We start from the raw sequence: 25,346 nt of genomic DNA on the forward strand, positions 1-25,346 counted from the left end.
AAGGGGAATGTGTCAAAAGTTTTATTTCTTTTTCTCCCACCTCCATTTAATAGCTGTGAATTTCCTTCTGGACAGACTGTTTAAAAGTAATCTCATTTGCCTCAACCAACTTCAAATTCCAGTGAGTTGCCAAGTTAAAAAAAATGGCAGACAATAGTTTAGCCATCCAACATAATAACTCTTCCTCGAGTTGAACTGTAATCCAACCTAACATGCAATAATCCTTTTGTTAGAAAGGACACATTAAACGATGCTGCACTAGATACTCAAGTCAGACTGCTGCTAGCCAAGGGGGAAAAAAAACATTGTCTCCTCTTCTGTGCGAAATACAATGGAAATCCTGCACATGCAAGTGCCTTCTCGCTAGTTTACATTGTGGCAGCCTTACAGAGTAGCAAGGATACCAGTTTACGATGTTTTCTTTTGCAGCAGTGACTCATTCAACAAACACACAGAAGATAAAAACAATAGGTCAATTTTATGCTTCTAAATTATCATACTCTGCTATTCTGATGTTGAAGGAGGGGGATCCTGCATTGTGAAAGCTTTCAACAATTTAAAATACAGTAGACTTGCGATTAACTGAGTCCCGATTAACCGAGGCTCCGGGTTAACAGAGGGAGTGGTTGGAAAACATCGCACTTCATAACACAACCCCCTGTTTGTTTATGGAGTCAAGTCACCATCTGCGCTGCAAGTGTTCGTTACATTGTCGGTGTATCCGATTGTTATGGTGGTGTTTAAGTCTGTGTAGGCCTATTCTAAGCGGAAAAAGTAATCTTCTCATTTATGTTGTACTAGTAATAAATAATTACTATGCAGTTTTAAGTGTTGTTTCGTCATTTACGACCTATTAGCACATTATCTCCGTATTATCAGAGTTTTTCCGTGTCCGAGGTAATCTCGGTCCCAATTAGCTCAGATAATCACGAGTCTACTGTATGCTCAAATGAACAGCATTTTCAAAAATGGGATTTGTCCTATTCATGGTGCTAAAAATAGGATATTTACAGTTTGAAATAAACTCCCCACCTTGCTTTTCTTCAGAACTTGACAGTGAACTGACAATCTTTGTTTAGTCGGTCAATAGAGCTTTGATTATCAGTAACAGTATTACTTTCTTGTGAAGTGAACACATTTTGATTCAAGTCTGATACAGGAAGCCGTCAGCTATAAGGCTATCCATTGCTCACTTGCGTGAAACTGTTCAAACTCTCATTCAGAGCTACATGATGGGAGAGACTTCCAGGTACCTCATGTCTAGTTTGAAACATTCCTGATGTCTTATTAGGTAAGTTTAATCTTTCCTTCTTTCGGTGACTATATAAAATTAAATTACACAAGCTTTGCAGAAGTGTCTTGTAAACAACTCAGAATTAAAAATTATCCATATTTAGATCTATATGGACTGGAATACATTAAAAATCGTATATTACTGTCCAGGAAATGTAAAGAACTTTGAATTAAAGGATACTTAGCATGATCCAATGTCACGTACCATGGCCATGCAGTCTAAGGCACAAGCTCTGGGCTCCATTTACGGGATACGTGTACGTTCGAGTCTCCCAGGGGAAGAGTAACAACTTTCCCCGAGATTTCGGCTTGTGTATGGGACCCACGATCGTAAGGAAATTGAGGAGCTATGAATGAGTAGTGTAACCTGGTCAAAGAATACCTACAACAATGACTGGGGGTTGGTCGTGGTGACCAAACGTCACCCCGTAACTGCTTTCATGATCTCTCACCTCTGGCATGAGGCCTGCAGTCCATACTGGTCCTTAAGGGCTGTTACGCCACATGTTAATAGTATTATCCAGTATCGTATTAACAAGGTTTTCCTGTAATCGGTGTATCAGCTCAGTCCTAAAGTGGTATTGACTCACATGCTGTATAATATCCAACTAATACTGCACATTACCACGACATTATTGCCATTTACATTAAACCAAGTAATGTGAATCTCATTCTAAATCTTTCAACTTACCTAACTGAGGTGACTGAAGCAAGAGCTGAGACTGAAATGCAGTGCCCCCTTGGATTGTTGGTAGTCTTGGATTAAGAATTTGCATCCCAGAAATGGGTGCTTGGACCTGAACGCCGGCGCCTCCAAGCTGCAACGTCCCGCCACCAGGAGATGTCCCGGCAACCTGAAGAGCGCCCCCGCTGATCTGGATTCCGCCCGCAACCGGCAGTGCCCCGCTGGCCACCTCCAAGGGTGCTCCCGCCGCAGTCTGGATCTGCACTCCGCTCGTTGCCACTTGCAAACCAGCGTTTGTCAACTGATACTGCTGATACTGTAGGTGTAAGCCGGATCCATGCTGGACCTTGTGTAGAAAAAAAATAATCATGAGTGTACGTTCCGCACGTAACAGAAATAACATCTTTAGTATTGATTTCAGAAAAGATACACACCAGAAGAAAATGTAATATCTAAGCCCACTATTTATGTATGTAATCTTAATATACACAGCACAACACTTAAAAACAAAGTTTCATCAACTTCTTTTTACTGTCAGGAAATGAAGGATTGAAACAAGAAAACCGAAAAATGTTGCAAAAATTTGTTTCCAATTCTGTGCTGTGTCACATTTTTACACTAACTTTTCAATCATGAAATATTATTGTGTGTCATAAGCTACTTATAATAAATATTTCTGTTTGAAAATATTTTCGTTTATTGCTTGACATTTATTTTGGGAAGGTTTTTTTCTCTGCAAGGTTGGGTACAAAAATCGTAGCAAACAAATATGTATATGGGAGGAAGGGAGGGGGAGAGAGGCAGCAGGGTGTCTACAATTTTGTAAAAAAACAAATTCCCTGACTTTCCCGGTTTTCCAGACTAATATCCAAAATTTTCCTGACTAAGACATTACGGCAATTCATGTATTTACACAAGTGTGTAAGAAAATCACTACATTTGAGCTAAAAAAAACAATCCCAATTCACCATGTTAAAAACTAACAAGGAGATGGAAAACTGAATAGAAATTATCTGTTGGACAGGGGCATCAGAGGGTGAACTTTTACGTAACACTTTCCATGTATTGACAAATGGAAACAAAAAATTACTTTTTCACAAAAAAATCAACAATTATAGCATAAATAATGCATAATTATAGTAAAATTTAGTAGTAAATTCAATATCAACCAAGCTCAACTCAAAAATTGCATGCGTACCTTATCGGGACACTTTTGCAAAGTACGCGGCAGCTTTTTTCTTAGTATATCATGCTCCTGGGTAAAACTGGTAAACGTCTACTGTAGCAATTTCTACGTGAAAATGGTTCAAAACATGACCTTATTTCCTAGAGTATTAAACATGCAAATGATTCTGATCAATCGCGAAGAAAATTTGCGCAGAAGAATAGCAGATGATCATGGAGAAACAGTGATCCATTTAAAATAATGAAATGGAAGCCCAGATAACAGGAAATAACTTTATGGATTCATCAAGCTAAACTTTTTTATTATTATTCAAAAGTAGTCAATTACTGAAACTAACCATTACAACTTCTACTAACACAATTTGATCTCTTGAACGATTTTGGACACTGTATGCTATGACACAAGGTGATTAATGCACCTGTTTGTTCTCTTCAACCAAAAAAATATTAGTACAGCTGAGCTGATACTGATACCATCGATAAAAATCTTCAATATGGGAAGACACTTTTCTGGACTTTGTGCATTTTGCAGAGTTCACAAAAATGCCACACAACACTTTCATCACGTCTACATATATTTGCAACATTTTTGTGAGAAATACATTTTGTGATTAAACAATTGTCTTCTGTTATATTATACATATTTTGAAGCACAAGTCCAGCAGATTGCTAGGGTAAATTGTATGGAAGCAAGATCTGCCTTCTGGTGTAATTAGTAAAGTTCTATCTTGAAAATCTGAGGTTCTCAATGAAAAGCATGTTTTAAAATTCATATACTTTGAACTGTTTTCAAGTATCAGCATCGCAGCGGAATCTGTAAGGGTGCAAAGTGGTATCATCTCAGCACTAAATAATAGGTTTCTCCCCCTTGTACGAACAGAGATGGACACTTCTGGGGTGGTACCAATACCAATTATTACAATCCAGAACTGTCTGTGACTGTACATATTGCTTAAATTGTAGAAATATTTAGGTTGTAGTTTATGGTTGCACATAAACAGAATTTGTGATGCGTAATGTTGAGAACACATGCACCCTTCATCAGACTATTCTTCTTCTTCGATGTGGTTATCACAGCATGCTACGATGCCAGGGGTCCTGGCTTCGAATCCCGACCTGGGCATGGGTGTTCCTTATGAGTGTCCCTTCATCAATTTCATCATATCATCACTCATTATCATCTTCGCGGTTAGCCGTAAGTGGCGCAAATGCAAATTAAAATAAACCAAATCAATAAAACAATCAATGATTTGATTAATTGTTAAGTGAACTCGATGCAAAGATAGGCTAATGGTGATTGGACCTACAGCTTAAAGTGGAATCCAGGGCCTCACTAATGGCATAGTGGTAACGTCATCACCTTGTAATCAAGGGGTCCTTATTCATTGAAGACACATTGAACAGTTGTTTGTATCCCACATTAAACTGTACATCCAGTCCTGATTAGCCTATCTATGCATAAAGTGGACTTTGAAAAAAGCAACTCTACAAGTATAGTGGGATTCGAACCACTGTGCAATATGCCTCCACCTGGTTGTTTGATTAATGTTACAAGAATGCAGTAAATTTAACACACATAAGAAGAAGCAGTTATACAATGAATCTTGTCAATAATGTTGCATTCTTGAAATATAACAATTTAACTGTGAAACAAGCAATTTGTTAAATTTACTGCATAACTGTAACATTAATCAAACTACGGATAAATGTCTGATGAAGGAAGAGTGTGTTCTCCCGAAACCTTACATTAAAAATTGTGTTAACTACAAGACAAATAATCCTAAATATTAATGAAGGTATAAATTTCATACCTGAATTCCATGTGCCTGCAGACCAGCTAGCTGGGCTCCTGTAGATGGAACAGCAAAATATTCAACCCTCCCGTCAGTCTGCGTTGCCCCTACTTGCAAAGGAATCCCCACGGCAGTGGGCGTTGCAGTCATCACAGATAGAGTATCCTCCAGCCCCGTGGCCCTTGGTGCTGCCATCTCCATGCTGAACGGTTGCAAGTCTTCTCTGTCTTGAACATCGATCGACTCCTCCAAACCCGTCAAGCCAAGTTTTTCCAAAGTCTGTGACACCTCGTGAACACTCGCCGCTGTGATATCATCAGCACTCACTAAACTTTCTTCGTCGGTCGGGACTAGCTTCTCTTGCCGATCGTCATCGATTGGTGGTCCGCATTCTTCAGCTCCATCCGTTCCCGACTCAGACTCTACTTGTTCGTCGTTCATGCTTTCCCTGGTGCTCACCAACCCCTGCTGCCTTGCTTCTTCGACCAGCAGCGCGGGTAGATCATCTTTGCTCAAAAGGATGCTGTTCATGTCATTCCTCTGCACCAACCCCATCTCTGGCTGAGACGTGACAGTCGTGTTAAGGCTGAGTGTTTGAGCTTGCAATGTTGACGATGGTAGCTGGAGGGACCCATACAGTGGAAGTGTTTGGTGAGAAAAAACAAACTGTTGCTCTACCTGGAAGAGAAAATACACAAAATCTGTCACATTCATAACAATACCACAGTATAAATATTATGTACACTTGCAATTTTATTCAAACACCTGATGGAACAAGTTTATCCTTCAGCAGATGGAACACTTATATTTCATTTTGTTTCTTCCTAAAACAATCATGCTCTTGTGGGAAGGGAAACGTTGGTATCCACTTCCTAACAAACACAATTAGGAGAAATTTTAAATTTTACACAAAAATTTTTATTTTCGAAATTTTGTTACCCCAAAACATACCTCAATAAATAAGGACAAGATACAGATGATTGTAGTACACAAAGCATTACCTTTTTCACTTTTGTAATGACCAATAAATACAAAAAAATATTTAGTGTGTTATTTTACATCTGAAGTGTATTATAAATACTCTTTGTTTAAAACTGCAGAATGTTTTAGAAAGAATTTGACATATTACTCACTATTACAAGTATGTTAACTGATATGAATATCAGCACCAAATACAAAATATCTCAAGTGCAGTAGTATTTCACACTAGTCATGTAATCACACAAAATGCACAGCCATGAAATTAGGTGGATGGCTAAAGTTTAAGCTGTTGCCACGTTGGAGCACAACCCCGTGTGTTCAGAGGTTTAAGAGAATGAAAGATCTGGTTGTCGAGCTGTAGACATATATCAGACTCCATTTCTGGGGCTTGCAACAAACTTTCAATTCACACAATCAGAAGCTCTGTATAGAATGGGACTCGATTGTACCCCCAGAGAGGTGTCAGTCTGACACTCGAACTAAGCAACGCAACCCGGTTGACGTTGCCACACACTGTGCAGGAACCAGTGACTTTTGTCTCGATCTCGCTTTGCTTTCCCATCTGTGGCACCAACGCAATTCTGTCCAGCCACCTATTTCCATGGCCGTGCGTATAGTACTAATTAGGGTTCTGCCAATGCCGATGTATCAGTATTGGAAAGTATTGGTTGGATTCTTATTGGCCAATGATACTGGCTAATACTTTTGTGGCATTTTCATCATCATTTACAGGGGCTGAAACAATTTCACGCAGCACTTTAGTGGACTTTAATTATTCTAAAAGATATGCAAAATTTGATGTTTCAATTTATTTTGCACCAATATTACGTTAAAAAAACTATTTTTGATTGCATTATTATTATTTTAATATTCAGGTGTAATTTTGGAATGTTTTAAAGCAAAATTCTGGTAAATTGATGCTTTTAATTGGAGTGAAATACTCACCCACTAATGTCAATAAAAATTTTGAACAACTTTTAATTGTTACAATTTTCAAGCATCTGTACTGGCATTGGTGTAAATCTGTAAGAGTATTGGCATGAGCTTTGGAGTAAAGTGGTATCGGGTCAGCCCTAGGACTAATGGAAGCATCTCTACTAGGGACATAACACTACCTTAACTTTAATGGTTCTTTGGATGGCCATTATAGAAATTGCAATGTCCATCGCATTTTGCAACTGATAATTTTGGACACTGGCCCACAGTTTGTTGTTATGAATACAATATGATATTGAACAGATGAGTTGACGAAAGAATAGCCCCAAGAAAATATCATCATTTGTCACCAGGAAAGCTTCAAGACTTACAATACTAACATATCTGTTCCATCTCCACTTCCACATATTCGACATAAATGATGATTTTAATTTCTGCAACTCGAGATTTCTATTTACACAGTTTTTATTTTATATCATGAATTTGAACCTGGAATACTAAGTTTTGTACAATTCTTTTTAATCTGTTACTTATCAAAAATATGCAGCTTCAGTTCTCAATACCTGATAAATCTTATCTCAGTATGACTAAATTAATAATCTTTCAATCCTTTAAGGTTTGGCTGGACCTTTGGGCAATGCTAGTAAAGCAGTTATTCAATTTTTCTCTCCTTACAAAAAACCGCTATGACATTCCAAAATCTGAAAAATTACATCCGCTTAGAATTCCTTCTAGAGCATTCAGGTGAATCACTGAGTGGACTGCTTCTGCTATTGTCAAGACATTTTCAATTGTTTAATATGTTTACATTGCCACAAAACTATTGTGAAAATTTAAACAGTGACAACATCACATACATGTTCTAGATGGAATTCTGAGCAGATGTAATGTTTCAGAATTTATAGAGTTATCATAGAAGTCTTTCGTAAGGAAAGAAAAATTTGAAAACAGCTTCACCGACCTTGACCAAAGATTCAGTAGAGTCTTAATGGAAACACCTTTTTCCTAGGTCATAACAAATAAAATAAACTTATGATTCTTTTTAGTTATAAAGCAATAACAACAGTAAGTAAGTCAGTGTGTATGCATGTTAGAACAACAACTTAAAAACACTTCTTACTTGCTGCTGAAAACTTCTAATTTGCTGTTGAAGTTGCTGTTTTTGCTGCAGAACCTGTCGAACGTGATGATGAAGCTGCTGGGAGGGACAAGTTCCAGAGGCGGCGGCCGTTGCTGTTGCTGTGACGGGGATCCCTCCGCTGTTCGCATCTAGCTGCACAAAGAGCTGCTGTTGATTCTGTAGCACAACAGAATTAGGAGAGGTAAGGGGACTTGATGAAGACTGCTTCCCCTGCTGAGTATCCTGTTCTTGTACTTGCTGCTGCTGCGGTTGAGAATGCTGAAAATCCTAATAAAATGTTAACCACACGGTAGTACGAAAGTGGTTAATAATAATGAAATAGGGGGTAATTCAAAAATGATCCATCCAATTCCAGTGATGACACATTTTGATTGTTTGCCTTGTTGTTTAAAGTCTATGCACAGGTAGGGGACTGGACCGACAGTTTAAAGTGGGATCCGAACCACCGTGCAATGTGCCTCCAGACATATTTTGAATTTGCAATGTCACAGCATGAGTGATGTGTCCATGTAAAGTCATATTATTTCATATCATACCTTGTAAATGCTCTATGGAACTTCCTTTAGTAACCCAGGGGCAGCAGATAGCCCAGTTCTGTCTGTTGTAACCAGACTTTACGGCAGTAACAATACAAATTTTTAGTTCATCACAGATTTGGGCAATGGTGATGCACACAGCATCTTAACATAACCCCATACACAAAAGTCATCAAGAGTAATAACAGATGACCTGGTAGGGTAAAGGTAAAGTTGCCTGTGCACATTCCACTGTCTCATGAAGGCCCATTAAGGTGGCAATGTGAGGGTAAAGCTCCACACACTGTAAATGTCAGCTATTTTGGGAAGTGATGTAATGAGCACTGCACTCCACCTTTACCTGCTGGGGTTGTCCCCAGGTACACATTTTATTTCAAGCTGGGTGAGCCCAAGAGCTGCTTTATGCAAGAACAAGGCCAGAATAACTCCCACCTGAGTTTTCCTCCAACGGAATCGAACCTAAGTCTCCCACATGGCAGATCAAAGAGAAAGCAATTTGCCTAGCCAATGCATGCTGAAAGAACTACAGCGTCAGTGGTATATCTAGTGGAGTAATATGAAATTTTCAGTTTTCCCTTTTATATTACTACTTTGCCATTGTATGATCATTTTAAATCAGGTGAATCATTTTGAATTACACTGTATTTTCAAGATTTAATTAAATAAGCTCACTTACAATTCAATGTTAATATCAAACAATACATACAATAAAACTGGGTCAAAAATGATGATATAATATGCACAAGAGAACTTTTTTTTTTTAAAAAAATAATTTTGATCCAAATTTGATGTGCAACATAGTACGCATTAAGTACAAAATTCTAGCAAAAAGATGCACACCAATCTCTCACCTACAACCGTTATAAACGAAGGAAAACATAATTAACCAGCAATTAAGCACCAATTCTTTCAAACTACAGTTATCCAAAATGACTTACTACCAATTTCAATTAATAATACACATGTGAAATACAATACATATCTTGTGACGAAACAAACAAAACATACAACAGTTACATATTAAATTTTGTGTGACGAGTGAAAAAAAAATATAGTCGTTTCAACTAGATTTTAACAATAATTTTCACTCAATGCAAAAACCAAACACAAAATTCAGACACAAATATAGAAACTTTATTACTATTATACCAAATTTGGGTAATTTTGCAATTTCATAGGCATAAAAATGCAAATAATATGTATAGTTAAAAACAGGGCTGAGTTGATATCAATTCTGATGTATTAGTATTGGAAAATTATCAGATGTAATTTATTTACAGATGCAAGCTGATTTTTATCTCGCACTTTGGTCTTTCAGGAGAATGCACAAAAATGTCATACAACAGGCACATTTGCACATTTGAATTTTCTATTTATTTTGCACTAATATTGTGAAAAACTGGATTTTGCGATTACATAACATGAATTTTAAGATCCTTATGTAAGTTTTGAATATTTTAAAGCAAGACTCTTCGTAAACTGAAGCATATAATTTGGGTGGAATACTTACACATTAATTCATTCTAAGAAGCATACGGTTCATTTTTCCATGCATTTTTTGTTCACAATGTACATGCTACCAGGCAGGTGGCAAAATAGTCATGAACAAAACAGCACACAAATTACATCTCTCCATGTAATCGTCAAACTTTACATTTTAATCTTTACACATTAACATTAATAAATATTTTGAAGAATTTTGTTACTATTTTCAAGCATCAGTATTGGTAGGAGTCATTAAGAGTATCGGAATCAGTTTGTGTATTGGTTCAAAATAGTATCGGCTCAGCCCTAGTTTTAATGTAATAATATTTCCTTGTAACAACTAACATTTTTCATTATTTCATGATCATATAAAAATCAAGGTATCTGTGCACATGGTCAAATATAAACTACACCAGATATGACATCTGTGTGTTTAGGTACATTTATGCGAGAATAATAATAATAAAAACAACAATTTTTGTACATAAACTGACTGTATTCCAGGTTCAAAGTATATGAAATAAAATGTGGATGTTATTGTAAATAAAAGACAACTTACTCAATTTCATTTTTTTCTAAACATTTAATTTTTGAAATAAAAATTTCTATGTAAAAATTGAGACAAATACAATCCTTCCCTTTACGATAGCCGTAATTCTTGGGCTTGGCTTCACACTAGTTCTGCCATTGAACAATAGCACTATTTTGGTACACGCTATACATTTTTCATGGAAATCTTATTCCCTACTACTACATAGTTAGCTAGACACTGTAGAACATATCACCTTTTATCAAACAATTTCCTTGGGATTGACACATTTCAATTCCTTTTTTTTTAATAATAATAAGTACTCACCTTGGTATGTTTTAAGGTTATAATCCTATATTTTCCCAACTTCTTCAGGAATATTAAAATAGGAATGCTCATATGTTGGGAGATTACAGCATTAAAAGCATTAAAACTACAGCCAAGATGATATTAGAATTCAAAATTATAACTTGTAATTTATTTACTGATACAGACCTTTCCAGCATTTTGGTTTTTGATGTAGTCCGCATAAATATGTGAAACTTCCGGAGTCTAAATATCCTAGGAATTATGCAAAAAAATCAAAGCTTCCATTTATTTTGAATCTCTATTGCATAAAAACTGGTCTTTGTGATTATGTAACAAGTATTTTCAATATTTTGATGTAATCCTTAAATATTTTAAAGTGAAACTGTGGTAAGCTGATACATATAATTGGAATTGCATACTAATAATAATGTGAACAACTTCTTAATGGTTATATTTTTCAAGCATGGTATGGGTATCACTTCAAAGTGGATGGCATATCTGCATATTACTTGCACTTGAGAATAGCTGGCAAAAGTACAGGTAATTTATGAGATAGACCCTGGGGCACTTGATTTCAAGGTGATAAGCAGCTAAATACTTGGCAAGTGTGGATGCTATATTCATTGAAAATGAAATTATTACATGAAGTAAGACTTGAAGCTTTCCTGGCGACGAATGATGAACAGTTTCTCTCGGGCTATCGACCAGGTGAGTTGTGGAAAGGATTCCAAGCTTTCGAGAGCTAACATCACTCTCATCTGCAGGGTAGAAGTGCAGTTCTGAGCGTCAACCCGGTGTATATACGTTCGTGGAGGGGGGGGGGGTTCCCGGTGAAGATGGCGGACCAATTTAGTGGCGTGTCTGCTACATGTACGTTTCTGGTTAACTAACGCTAACCAGGCTGGGTTCAGTTCGAGCCCCGTGTTGCGATTAAGGTTGGCTTTTTCTTCATGAATGGCTATTGCTTCCTTGATAATACGGTCGCAGTAGTTTGAAGTTTTCGCTATGATTTCTGTGTTGCTGAAATCTGGTCTATGTCCCAAGTTGATTGAATGTTCTGCTAGTCCCGACTTTTCAGGGTGGAAATACTTGATGGAGCTTTGCTGTTCTACCCGTTTGCCCAATGTATGCTTTCCCGCAGTTGCAGATAATACGGTAGACTACCGGTGTTTTGAGTCCTAACTCATCCTTGGGGTTGCGTAGTAGGCTTCTGATCTTCGGAGGTGGTTTGTGAATGGTTTTTATGTTATGTTTCTTTAGCAAAAGATGAGAGTGATGTTAGCTCTCGAAAGCTTGGAATCATTTCCACAACTCACCTGGTCGATAGCCCAAGAATCTGTTCAATGAAATTACTACATGTCATGAAAATGTAGAATCAAGAGTGCAAACATTCCAAACTTCAAGATTACAACGCCACCAAATGTTAGGTTTTTTTCCCAGTCTTTACAACTGCCCACATTATAAGTTGGGCTGAGCCGATAACACCAAAGTATTATCCACTGATATTCATAACAATATCAGTACTTCTGCTGATTGCCAGTGACCCAATGCATGAAAAATGTAGCCATTAAAAGTTGTTCAAAGTATTGATTAATATTAGCGAGCTAATATTGCACTCCAATTATATACAGCAATTATTATACTTACGATCGATTGATTTGGTTTATTTTCTTCGCTTTTCTGCCACTTTTGGCTAATTGCAAAGATGAGGATGAGTGATGACATGATGAAACTGGTGAAAGGACACTCGCAAAATCACGCTCGTGCACAAAATGGGATTCGAACCCAGGACCCTTGGTGTCATAGCATTCTGTGCTAACCACTCATCCATGGCTTGATTGATTGATTTGTTGTTTATGTTGTTTATGCACAGAAAGGCTAATCAGGACTGGACCTAGAGTTTAAAGTGGGATCCAAACCACTATGAGTCTCCAATTGAGAAAATTTACGTCAAACTTCCATGGAAATCTGGAGTCCCAACTTTTAAGGATAGCAAGTTACGCTGCAATCTTATTTTATCATTTCACTTTCCTGGTCCTAATGGAGCAATCTGTTATCAAATTTCCCAGATATCAAATTTCCCGCATTATGTTTCATAAGCCTCAACAGTCTGAAAAACTTTTTTATTTTTTATTTTGGGACAGTATTTTGATGTCCCAATTGGAACAAGCATGCCACAAAACTTGATATACAGAGGTTGTAGCTAAACGTGCGAGATACTCAACAAGCAAACAATGTCCCAAAACAGAAAATAGAAGTGTTTAGGTTCCTTAGTTTTTGCTTGGTAACAAAATACCTATTGACATTCTTCAATGTTTACACTTTTGTGTAGAACTGGTTCTGCTCACACTGTAAACATTAAAAGCAATTGTGATAGATACACCTTAGAACAATGGTTTCTGAAACAAAAACTTGGCTCACCTAAATTTAGAAAATTTCCTGTGAAAAGTCTTGTTTTAAAGATCACAACATTTGCGTTTTTACAGAGGTGCCATGGACCCCTACAATAGGTTTCCACACATCCTTGGTTACTCCCTTAGACTGCATAGTTTTGTATTTGTAGCGAAAATCATGCAGTATCTATAATTTCAGGAACAGAAGTAACTTTGGGTCTGAACAGCACTGCTTGAACATACCTACACAAATTTTCAACAATAAAATGCAGGTTTTTTTTCTTCAAGTGAATATCTGGATTTCTGGTCACCTGAAATAATGCATCCATTTTATCCAGGGGACAGATCAGCTCATTGAAAATGTACAAATATGAAACATGCTGAAAAACGAACCTTATACCTTGAGAAAGGAAGGATAAAGTCAGCTGATGGTGAGTAACAACATGTGGCATAACATTGAGTAGCAATAGCACCGTGCTGATGACCTGCCACAATATTGCCATAAATGCTCTTCCTTTCGGCTGTAGTTGGCACTTGCTACAGTATCATTGGCTTCTATGAAGTACGGGATGAGGTGTACAGTTACTGGCATACAGGATTCCTTTCACTTTTGCTTAGTGTGTGGCGCTAATGCAGAGGAATGGGTTATACAGTAGCGGAGCATATGTTCTTTGCAAATTTGCACCATCGGGATTGACTACACACATGTTTATCATGAATCAAGCTATGTGTTTATGTATGTATGTTCTAAATAAAATGCATAGCCTTGGAGATATCTGCATCTTTCACGGTCTTGTAGCAAAACAATTACCCTGTAGTATATGTGTACATCAACAACACTCACCTGTTGTGCAAGAAGCTGTTGACTCCGCTGGTGAAGCTGCTGGAGCTGTGTCTGCGTGTTCTGCTGTTGGAAAGAGAGTTGCATCTGCTGCTTCCTAACGACCTTGGTCTCTTTCTTGGAGACAGGCTTTGCTTTTGGTCTATCACTTATGGCAGTTGTTGTTGCAGGCTGAGCAACACCAGTTGAGACTGAGATGTCATTTCCCTGGGTTATTCCTGCTGGTGTTAGCGACACACTGGATGTTGCTACGGCAACAGAAGATGGTTGTGTCTGGTAAACAGGAGCCGTCACAAAATTAGTTTCGCCGACAAGCGATATGGGATTCTGCAAGCAGTTGCTGTTGATGGCTGACACCGACACAGGCAACTGCCCAACTTTCCCATAGAAACTATTTGGGACAGATAAAGTGGAATTCGTACCCTGAAATAATGCCGTCGGCATTGGAGAGGTACAGACAAGCCCTGCAAGAGAAAATAATGAAATCAGAATGTTGCTTTTGTTTGTTAGCTTTTGCAACATCTATGGTTAAATTACTCAATGCTATATTTTTCTATACTTATTGACAATGTAATTGAACAGTGGTATAGAAGCAGAATTGCTGCTAACATTCTTCAGATTCTAAATTGTCATCAAGTTTCACAAAATTTCAGTACCTCTACAAAAGACAAACAATGATTGCCAGCATTCAAAAATACATTATAGTTACACTGTTTGCAATAGTTGACACATATTTTATGTAGACTCTACATACATGGCAAGTGAGGTGCATACACACATACATATATCTCAGGTGTTCCACTTATTTACTTATTTTATTGGTACTATTATAGTATAAGGGAAACACCTATAAATCATATTTTTTACATTGCTAACATACTATTTTGGAATGCGGAACATTTCCTAAGGTGAAATAATGCATTTCTAACTAAGATAATGTATATTCCTTACATTTACGAGTACTTACTGTTACTTGTTATTTCGATTCTGTAACACATTATGGCGGGCGATAGCGTACTGGTCCAGGGCACGTTGTGCGAGTGTTTTGTCGATTTATGCAGTGTTGCAACCTCGTTCACCGGAAAATACCTACTTTCGTGCCCAGATTTGAAATTATGCTAATACGTCGCAAACCATTGACGTTAGCCCCAAAAACCATTTTCCGTAAGGTTAGGTTAACTTAGGTTAGGGGTAACATTATAGTATAAGGGAAATGGATTTCTTCAAAATTTACAGGAGAAAGTACTTACGGAAATCATTTTCTGTAGCGTTGTGGAAGTTCGTGAATGTAGTTTTGATCCATATTAATGCGAAAACATGTCGTGTTCTGCGAAAATCTCTGTCCGACACGCTGTTTCTGCTGCCGCCATTTGCTTTCTGCACGAGAGTACAATGTTCCATGTGTTAAGATGACGCAACCCCATAGTCAGTGTTTCAGCCTCCCCGTGTTTTCACTAGAACATGTCTTGTCGAGTATTTTTAATTTTGTTCTTATTTTTTTTAACTATGCTTGCCTAACCTAACTTAACCTAACCTAACCTTACGGAAAATGGTTTTTGAGGCTAACGTGAATGGTTTTTGGGGTAACACTTTACTATACCGGAGACGGATTTCTTCAAATTTACAAGAGAAAGTACTTTCGCAAATCATTTTCTGTAGCATTGTTGATGTTCAGTAATGTAGTTTTGATCCATTTTAATGCGAATGCATGTGGTTTTCTACGAAAATCTCTTTGCGACGCGCTATTGCTGCTGCCGCCATTTGCTTTCTGCATGAGAGCACAATGTTCCATGTGTTTGATGACGTAAACGCTGTAGTCAGAGTTTCAATCCACGCCGTCTTTTCGCTATATGCTAAATTGAACAAAAGGAGTGCTAATGGAACCTAACCTAACAGGCCTAACCTAACCTAGTAGGCATACCTCGTCCCTGTGATTTTTCGGGGAGCTATCGTGAATTTTTCATGGCGCTATCGTGAATTTTTGGGCTAACGTCAATGGTTTTTGGGGCTAACGACAATGGTTTCTGGGGCTAACGTCAATGGTTTAATAATTACTCTTTATGTCAAAAATAGAACTTTTTTTTGTGAAAAAATTTCGTGAAGCGTTTTTAATTTTTTTTTTTAATTTAGGTATTTTTCGGTGACCAAGGTTGCAACACTGCATGCACACTCCAAATTGACAAAACACTGGCACAACGTGCGATGAACGGGTAAGCTATCGCCATATTGTGTGGAAATAAGGAAGAACACTAAGTACTCGTAAATGTAAGAAATAGGCATTTTTTCGTTAGAAATTCATTATTTCACCTAAATAAATGTTCCGCAATGCAGAATAGTACGTTAGCAATGTAAAAAAGTGCGCAATAAATCATTGACAGGTGTCTCCGGAATAGTAAAGTAGTACCATTTTTGGGGTTAACGTCAATGGTTTTTGGGACTAACGTCAATGGTTTGTGGGGCTAACGTCAATGGTTTGCGACGTATTAGCATAATTTTAAATCCGGGCATGAAAGTAGGTATTTTCCAGTGAACGAGGTTGCAACACTGCATAAATCAACAAAACACTCGCACAACGTGCCCTGAACCAGTACGCTATCGCCCGCCATAATGTGTTACAGAATCGAAATAACAAGTAACAGTAAGTACTCGTAAATGTAAGAAATAGACATTATCTTAGTTAGAAATGCATTATTTCACCTTAGGAAATGTTCATTGTACTCTCGTGCAGAAAGCAAATGGCGGCAGCAGAAACAGCATGTCGGACAGAGATTTTCGCAGAAAACTACATTTTTTCTCATTAAAATGAATCAAAACTAGATTCACGAACTTCCACAACGCTACAGAAAATGATTTCCGTAAGTACTTTCTCCTGTAAATTTGAAGAAATCCGTTTCCCTTATACTATAATGTTACCATTTTATTTACTTAGAACTAAAATAAAGGAAAAATTTGTAACATTGAAAACAACTAATTCAAATGACAGAAAATTGGTATCACCATGAAAAGCAGCTGAGAAGGTGTTAATGCACCATGGCAGTGCCAAGACGTAAGTCACCATGTGGATGCCATAACAGAAGTTGTTTTGTGATTTGGCACTTGTAGAATTTAAATCTGTATACATGGGCATGGAAACTGGAGACAACGCAGGCTACGAATAGGGACATTGAATATTAGAACACAGGACTGAAGAAATTGTAGATCTAATGGAGAGAAGAGAAATCTACATCTTTGGAATGAGCAGAACAAAATGGAAAGGAAGAAGATAAATGAAACTGAGGAAAGACTATAAACTGTACTAGGCAGGTACTGAAGAGGGCAGGAGAAGTGGAGTTGGATTTTTGGTCAGAAGTGGAATAAAAGAGGAAGTAGAGAGGGTAAATGACAGAATAATAAAACTAAAAATGAATGTAAGAGGGAAAGTAATAGAAATAATTCAAGTGTATGCCCCAGAAAGATGATCTTCAAGGGAGGAGAAAAGAATTTGAAGACTTGGAAGAACATGTAAGAAAGGAATGGCAAATTGTGTTGGTTGATTTTAATGCACAAGTGGTATGACATTTTTCAAGCACTCTAGGTGTAATATACAAATATTACATGTCTCATTGCTTTGGTAACACACAAGCACAACCTGGGATAAATAAATAAGGAACTACTTACAATTTTTCGATTTTAGGCTTCAGCCATCTTATTTCAGTAGTGGTCATGATAATCTTTCACCTCATTCTTTATTGATATTTTTTCTTTCCAGAATCGAATACAAGTTGGCATAATTTCTACAAAGTTTTATATTAACAAATTTGAATAGTTTTTACTGTTCTTCATACTACAAATTAGAAAGTAGTTCAGTTTAGGTTTAGTCTGATTTTAACTTATTACTGAATAATTTGAAATAAAACAGGTTTAAAAAAAATTGCTACTATGTTGGGATATGGTTTGCTATGGTGAACAATAGATGGCTCTGGACTTATGAGTATTTTTCTAACATTTTTCTTTATTGTTTCTGAATGTTTTACTGTGGTGGAAATGAGTTAATATCTTGATCTTTTTTACAGAATTTAGAATTTTATTTAAAATTGATAAGATAAACCACATGTAGGAAGATAACAAAGTTTAATTTCTAATTGCCATAAAGAAAAATGTATATAATTTCCTTTTATAGAAGTAATAAAAAAGATAAAACTTTTATTACCAAATGGCTCCCATGTCAATATCATTTGCATGAATAGTGGGAAGACAGAGGAAAGGGCATGGGCATCCAGAAGGGGGGGGGGGCAAGGGGACCGTGCCCCCCCCTGGAGAATGAAAGTCAACCAAAAATTATGTATTTCACACACACAATTTCTTTTTAGCCACAATAATGTGTGTTAATTATTGCATGAACACCATAAATTCAAATTTAAGCAATGTTTTTTTTAGGGAACAACACTATTTTTGGAGAAAATGTGCCTTGTTTGCCCCCCCTGGAAAAAATACCTTCCTTACCCCTACCTGGAAAAAATCCTGCAGACGTCCATGGGAAAGGGTATACGGAAATGCTTGAAGCAGATAGATGGGGACAGAGGAATGAGGAGGGAAGGAGGCTACTGGACTTTTGTGAGAACTGTTAGTAGGTAATAGGTAGGGGCAAGGATATTTTGTTTTTGACGAAAAAACGAAATTTCAAAAATACATTGTAGTGTTAATTTTTCATGTTTTTGAAAGGTGTGAGATTCATTCTGCTATCATGTTTTGTCACAAAATGATGCGAAATAAACTCTTAAAACACGAAATTTATAGTTTATTTACCAACGTGGCACTTTCTGCAGTCAGAATTATCCTGTGAGTTATGCAATTTACGGAAAACTGATTAATTCTGCTGTTAATATTGGAGAAGCAAAAATGGACTCCTTTACACAGAAATAAACTTAATTCTCTGATAACTATACAAATATGCTATTAGAAGTGAAATGTTAATTTTGTGTAATAAGTAGTTTTTAAATCAAATTTAGGATTATATTCACAATTTTAAAACCAAAATGTATTTTTATATACAACTTTTCATCCAATTTTTCACTGCTTTAACACCAAAATTTTATTTTATTTACCGCTTTTGAACCTGAAATTGACTGTTTTTGTACTGAAATTTTGCTTTTTATTTACCAAAAAAATGTGCCTCTAGTAATAGGTGGTTTAAGAAGAAATATGACAGCCATAAAATTACAAGAATGCCAACCCAGCCAGAGGCAGGAAATTGCAAAGGAAGATGATGGCATGGGCATGTTACAGGAATATGCTGTACCTCAACTTCCAGCAAGATGGGTACCAACGTAATTTGCCAAACAAGTCCAATGTTTCTTTGATGGCCACTTCAATGCAATGGATCAGGAGATGATCTCGGTTCGGATGTGACCACAAAGGTGACCGGACCTTACCATGCTCAACTTTTTCTTGTGGGGTTTTGTTAAGGATAAGGTGTATGTTACATCACAAATGTTAGAGAACGTATGCGCTGAGGCAGAATACCGTTTAGACATTGGCCAATAATGCACATGTTGAATTGTGCTAGGCACGTAAGAAAAATTTTTCAGTTTACATATGTATGCAAGAAGTTTTGGAAAAAAATCATTGCAAGTAAATATAAACGTTTATTGTCTTAAATGGAACACCTGGTATATACAGAAGCCAAATTTATTAAAAATAATTGTAGGGATCGGGTGTAAAACATGGTAAGTGACATTTTGGTTATTTTTGAGTTACAAAGTAAAATCTGCCATCCTTCAAATTATTGATTGAAATTCCCATGTCATACAATTAGACTCAATGAAGCCTTCTGAAATTGGTGAACACGAAACAATTTATATGCAGGATAGGTTCTAATAACCTTTTTACTTAATGAACTCAGAGATGACTAAAATGTCACTTACACCCGAGCACTTCAATTGTAAATGTAGTAATCTACTAGTGCAGTCTAAGCTGAGTGCCGAGTGCCAGAGCTGAGTTCATACTTGGAAATTTTAACAATTCAAAGTAATTCTACATATTAAAGACATAAGTTCTCCACTGACACTATATTATGGCAATCTACAAGAGTTTTCCTTTAAATTATTCATAATTTCATATTAGATAAATATTTAATCACAAAATCTGTTTCTCCCCACAATCTTGTTGTTAAAAACAATGAAAATGTACGAATTTTTGCATTATTTTCAGAACATATACTCAGTGGAAGTGGCACTCCTGTAAATATCAGCTGAGCTACTCAGCCCTAGAAAATACAATATGTAAAGTAAGTCACCTGTAGTTCCCTGAATGGATTGCGTAACAATAGGTTGTGATCCAAGATCTATCACACTTGTATTGAGGCCCAGAGACTGAACAGCAGGAACCAAGGTGGTGGAGGAAGCAGACCCTGGCATTCCAGCAACCCCTAGAGACCCCAACTGAGTTCCTGCTTCCTGTGCGGGGGCACCAAGCATCAGTGGGGTGGGACCTTTCTCCTGCAGCTCCCTTTCTACCCTCTGGGGAAAAAAGATAGTTACATTAACACTGGTGGAAAGTGCAATGGTGTTCTGACATGCCGTGACAAAATTTAATAGCATTTTGCTCTAATGGGGACTTGAAGATTGAATGAATATTGCACGAAAATGTAAAATTGTGGGAACTTAAAATTGATGTTGCACTATACTTAGCAACAAAAACTAAGAAACAGTGAGGAAGTTACATATATCATTCACTAACAAAACTGTAAATTAAAATAACTCAGGTGCACAAGTAATGTGCACTAGGGAGATTATTACAATGGAAATTTAAGGAAAATTCTATGAAACACAAGAAAAAATTATATGTGTATCTTTCCCCACATGAAAATATGCTACTTTTTAAACAAAAATGAACAATGTCCTGCAATGTTAAAACAAATTAATAAAAATACAATATATCAAACAAAGGTTGTTACCATAAGAAATGAATTACAGGACACGAATTCACTTAAATCTAGCAACTAGATTTAAGCTCTGTAGCAACTTTCCTGCATATATGAGGAAGAAAAACATCTTTGTAACATGGAGTTTGTTTCATAAAAAGCTTGAGTTGTGTGTGATCAGCATCATAAGTAAAATAAAGGACCAATGTCCAAACAAGTACCTTGAAAACAATTCTAACTTTGAAATCTAACTGGGTTCTTGTTCAGGAAATCAGACAGGAATGTTACGTTAAGTAAAATGGATAAAAGTAAGGTAAAGTTCCCCCGTGCATATAACACCATACCATTGAGGCACATTTGGGGAATGTGGGGGTAGGACCCTACACATTCTCGACCTTGGCTACTTCGGAGGTGATGCGACCAGCACCACAGACCGGTCACCCTTACTCGCCAGGGTTGCTCCTGAGTACACATTTATTTGAGGTTGGATAAGCCCCAGAGTCACTTATTTATGCAGAGATAAGGCTGGAAAATTCCGGTCTTAGATCACCCATTCTGGGAATTGAACCTGGGTCTCCCCCCATGGCACACACACTACCAACTACACCACCCCTGCTCCAAAATGGTTAAAAATAGGCTAAAAACTTAAAACATCATTTTCTTCTCAATCCCTGAAGAACACTCCTGATCGATTTGTATATTTGAATCATTTTTACGGTACATATCTGCATACTAGTCTTATTTCATACACAGTTTGCTCTCGTACATATTACTTTGCTATCACATTTACAGCAAGCTGGAAACTGCTACAGCAGAGGTTAACTTACAGGTAAAAAAGCTGTTCTAACTGCTAGAAAATAATGAAAAGTACAAATTCAAAGTAACAGATCAAAAGAAGTAAAAAAAAACTTACATGTAGTTCTTCCAAAATTTGTTGCTTTTGAAGGTTATGTTCATCCCTACTATGTTGCTTTCTACTCTTCTCCATCCCATCACCAACACCTGCTGAACTTACTTTGTCTATTGTGGCACAACACTCGTCCTTGGACAAGATGCCAGGGTAACCAGCTGCATCTCCAAGGGGCTGATTCCGCACCTTGAAATAAGGAACATATTTATTGGTACAGAGATTCAATGTAAAAAGTAAGTATAGGCATTCAATTAATATTGCTCTCTTTAAGACTCTGAGTTGGCCTGCATTACACAAACCTGGATGAAGGATGTATAATTGAACATTAATTAGAATGTAAGTTTGCAAATTCAACGTGGTGCAAAACAAATGTAACGTTGATTTTCAAGATACAAACATTTTATTGACACCAAAATCATTGGTAAGAAATGCAGTTTGGATAGGTATACAGTGATGATTTAAGTATGGAAGATGATGTTGGAAATATGAAGCGTAACTAACCGTGTAGGATGTGCTGTAGCAAGCAACAAGACAAGACCCAAAATTGGGAGCACGATGCCTAGTGGAGCGCCGAGGACTCTGAAGCACCGCCTTTCTCACACTCTCAACATGTTCTGGAGTCCGAGCCGTATGGGGACGTCCAGTTGATTTCCTCTTCATAACTGATCTTGTTTTGTGAAACTATTTTACCCATCGGATAGTGTCAAGATCGGGGATTGCCCCATTACGCGCAACATGGAACTCTTGACGGCAAAAGAGCGATGCTCCACGTTCCATTGTACCATGACTAGTACACTCTGCAATACTCACAGGCAGTATGGACTAGTCGTTGACCTTCCTTTTCCCAGGCATGCACAGAAAATGCCGTTTTGCCAGACGAAATGTTGGCAAAGGGCAATGAGGAACTTTGAGGAGCTACGAGAAGCTACGGATGTGTGTACGGCAACAAGGAACATCATCTTCCATACTTAAATCATCACTGTCCTATCCAAACTGCATTTCTGACCGATGGGTTTGGTGTTAATAAAACATTTAAACCTTGAAAATCAACGACTTTACACTCATTCCAGAAACATGCATTCTTTTTGCGCCACCTTGTACAAAGGATTTTCTAGTTTTCAAACTAAATAATCATCTGAACAATACATTTTCAAATACTCTACTATCTTAGATGAAACAGTAGACACTGTACTTAAAAGGCAATGCTCTTTATACTACAAATTAGAAAGTAGTTCAGTTTAGGTGTGTGTTTGTTCATAATAACGGTATTAGTAGTAGGAGTATTAATGTACTGTACTAAATTAAGACACACACGTCTACACAAAACGATTCAATGAATTATGGGTTATTCTGTATGCACAAAGTATGAACTTTATGTTTTTGTAGCCTTCAGGTTTCAAGAATTCAAGCACATATGGAAAGTTTTGCTTCAGAGTGAAATCTCCCTTAAATAATCGGATATATTTGGATTAATTCCAACTATTACGGAATGCATATTTATAGTTTACAATTCTGTTCTGACAGTTTATTTTAAATGCTCTTCCACTTCAAGATATGCAAATTATTCAGACATATTATGCACATAATTTATTGTAGTTCTCGGAAACCTATAAAGTGTAAACTTTTACAATGTCTTCGAAATAAGACAATTTGAACTAATCTGCTAGTTTTGTAAATCTTAATAAAAATGTGAACACAGGTTCACATGTTACTTCTTTACTTTTTACCTTATTTTAGAGATAATCAATGCTGGAGTACCAAATAACACCTTAATTGTCTGCAGGTTACAAACAGTATTTATTTGAAATGAACCATTTGCTAATATTCATGATAGATAAAACACAAATTGACTGATCAGATGTATTACCAAGCTTTCTGAGCACAGATAAGACACGTAAGCACCAATAGCTAAGATAGAAAAAAACTCTAGCTCTACCAGAAGGGGACTGACCTACGTTTTACAAACTAATTACTACTTAGAGCCAAGGACATATTTACCTGCTGCACTTCTGCTGTTGTTAGGTTTTCATTCACAACCGACGTTGCTCGATTCTTCCTCAATAAAGATTTCTGACTATTGTGTTTCGTTTGAGTAACGTGATCCGTTAGTCGTCCTGAAAAATAAAAAGAAGAAATATTTAAACTAGGGACTGAGCAAATATCAATTTGAACTGATAATAATACTTTTAGCAAGTCCACACCGATGTGAGATACTTAGAAATTGTAACAATTCAAAACCGTTCAGAGTATTTATAAATTTGGATATGCAAGTTGTTCACTTGAGCCATATCATATTAATCATATTAATCTACCAGAGTTAATTAATCACAAAATTAATTTCTTCCCACTATGTTGTTGCATATTTATTTCATTATTTTGCATTGCATAATTTTGGTATTTAGACACTACGAAAATGTCGCATGAAATTTTCCAGATCCCACAAACAGACAGACTCCGAAAAGTTTGGCCTGTATCTGATTAAATTCTAACCGATATTTTCCTGTACCACTGGTATTTGAGACACTAATTTTAACATGACATTATGAGATCCAGTTAATGCATTGATGTACTCTTAATAAAGATAATAGTGGTGACCATTTGACCAGGTGGAAGCTCCACCGATAGAACTACTGGATCAGAAAAATTATTGGCAATTTTACTGATATACTAGTGTATACGAATGGAGTATCCACTACTCTGTCTCACCAATAATATATATTTTCCAGAAAGTTCTAGGGCTGAGCTGATGCTGATGTATCAATATCAGCCAATACCAGTGGTATCAAAATCTGAAAGTATCGGTTGGAATTTATATAGCAATACAAATTGATCAGTTTCATGGAGCCTAATTATACTGGAAATTATGCAAAATTAGAAATTTCTCTTTAATTTGCATGTTTTGTATGACAAAAGTTAATTTTGTGATGGCATAAGATAGTTTAATATTCTAATGTGGTAATGGACAAAATAATATGAACACCTTGGTTTGCAAAGGCCTATATACGCCATCGTGGAAAAGGAACAACACTCAGCAGAGATTTCAACCATCTAGTGGCGATGAAAGCAAACATATCAGTCTATCAGAAGCTGGTGTGAGAGTTGCATGAGAGCAGTCAGCTATCCGTCAAATGCAGGTATGTCTGACCTTTCAGACTTCAAAAGAGGCACGATCATAGGAGCCCGCCTCGCTGGAGCATCTGTGACAAAAACAGCTACACTTGTTGGTGCAGCACAGTGTCAACTGTTCTGACAGCCTACAGACAACATGGAAAGACAACTTCTGCAAAGGAGAGTAGTGGGCGAAAAACAAAGTTATCCAACAGGGATCGACATGTGTTGAAGCGAATAGTGACTCGAAAGCACAAGACAACACTGTCCCAGATAACCACAGAGATGAACGATCACCTCCAGGACCCTGTATCAACGAA

At 37.0% G+C, this 25,346-nt stretch overlaps 1 protein-coding gene across 5 annotated transcripts in view; it reads right to left on the minus strand.

The window, feature by feature from the left end:
* The window catches only part of mask (multiple ankyrin repeats single KH domain), a 127,537-nt gene that overhangs the window by 58,259 nt on the left and 43,932 nt on the right, over positions 1-25,346 (minus strand). For 3 of the 5 annotated variants that reach the window (XM_083141540.1, XM_083141542.1, XM_083141538.1), the window contains exons 13-19: positions 23,917-24,032; positions 21,922-22,104; positions 20,382-20,604; positions 14,111-14,571; positions 7,994-8,281; positions 4,975-5,634; positions 1,985-2,324 (exon numbers count right to left, since the gene is read on the minus strand). In XM_083141540.1, coding sequence (XP_082997666.1) covers positions 1,985-2,324; positions 4,975-5,634; positions 7,994-8,281; positions 14,111-14,571; positions 20,382-20,604; positions 21,922-22,104; positions 23,917-24,032 — 2,271 coding nt within the window. The remainder of the gene's footprint in view (positions 1-1,984; positions 2,325-4,974; positions 5,635-7,993; positions 8,282-14,110; positions 14,572-20,381; positions 20,605-21,921; positions 22,105-23,916; positions 24,033-25,346) is intronic. The other 2 variants (XM_083141539.1, XM_083141543.1) reach the window with 2 other exon arrangements.

The sequence above is a fragment of the Lepisma saccharinum genome, chromosome 20 (assembly GCF_977018435.1).
Source record: "Lepisma saccharinum chromosome 20, izLepSacc3.1, whole genome shotgun sequence".
Lineage (NCBI taxonomy): Eukaryota > Metazoa > Arthropoda > Insecta > Zygentoma > Lepismatidae > Lepisma > Lepisma saccharinum.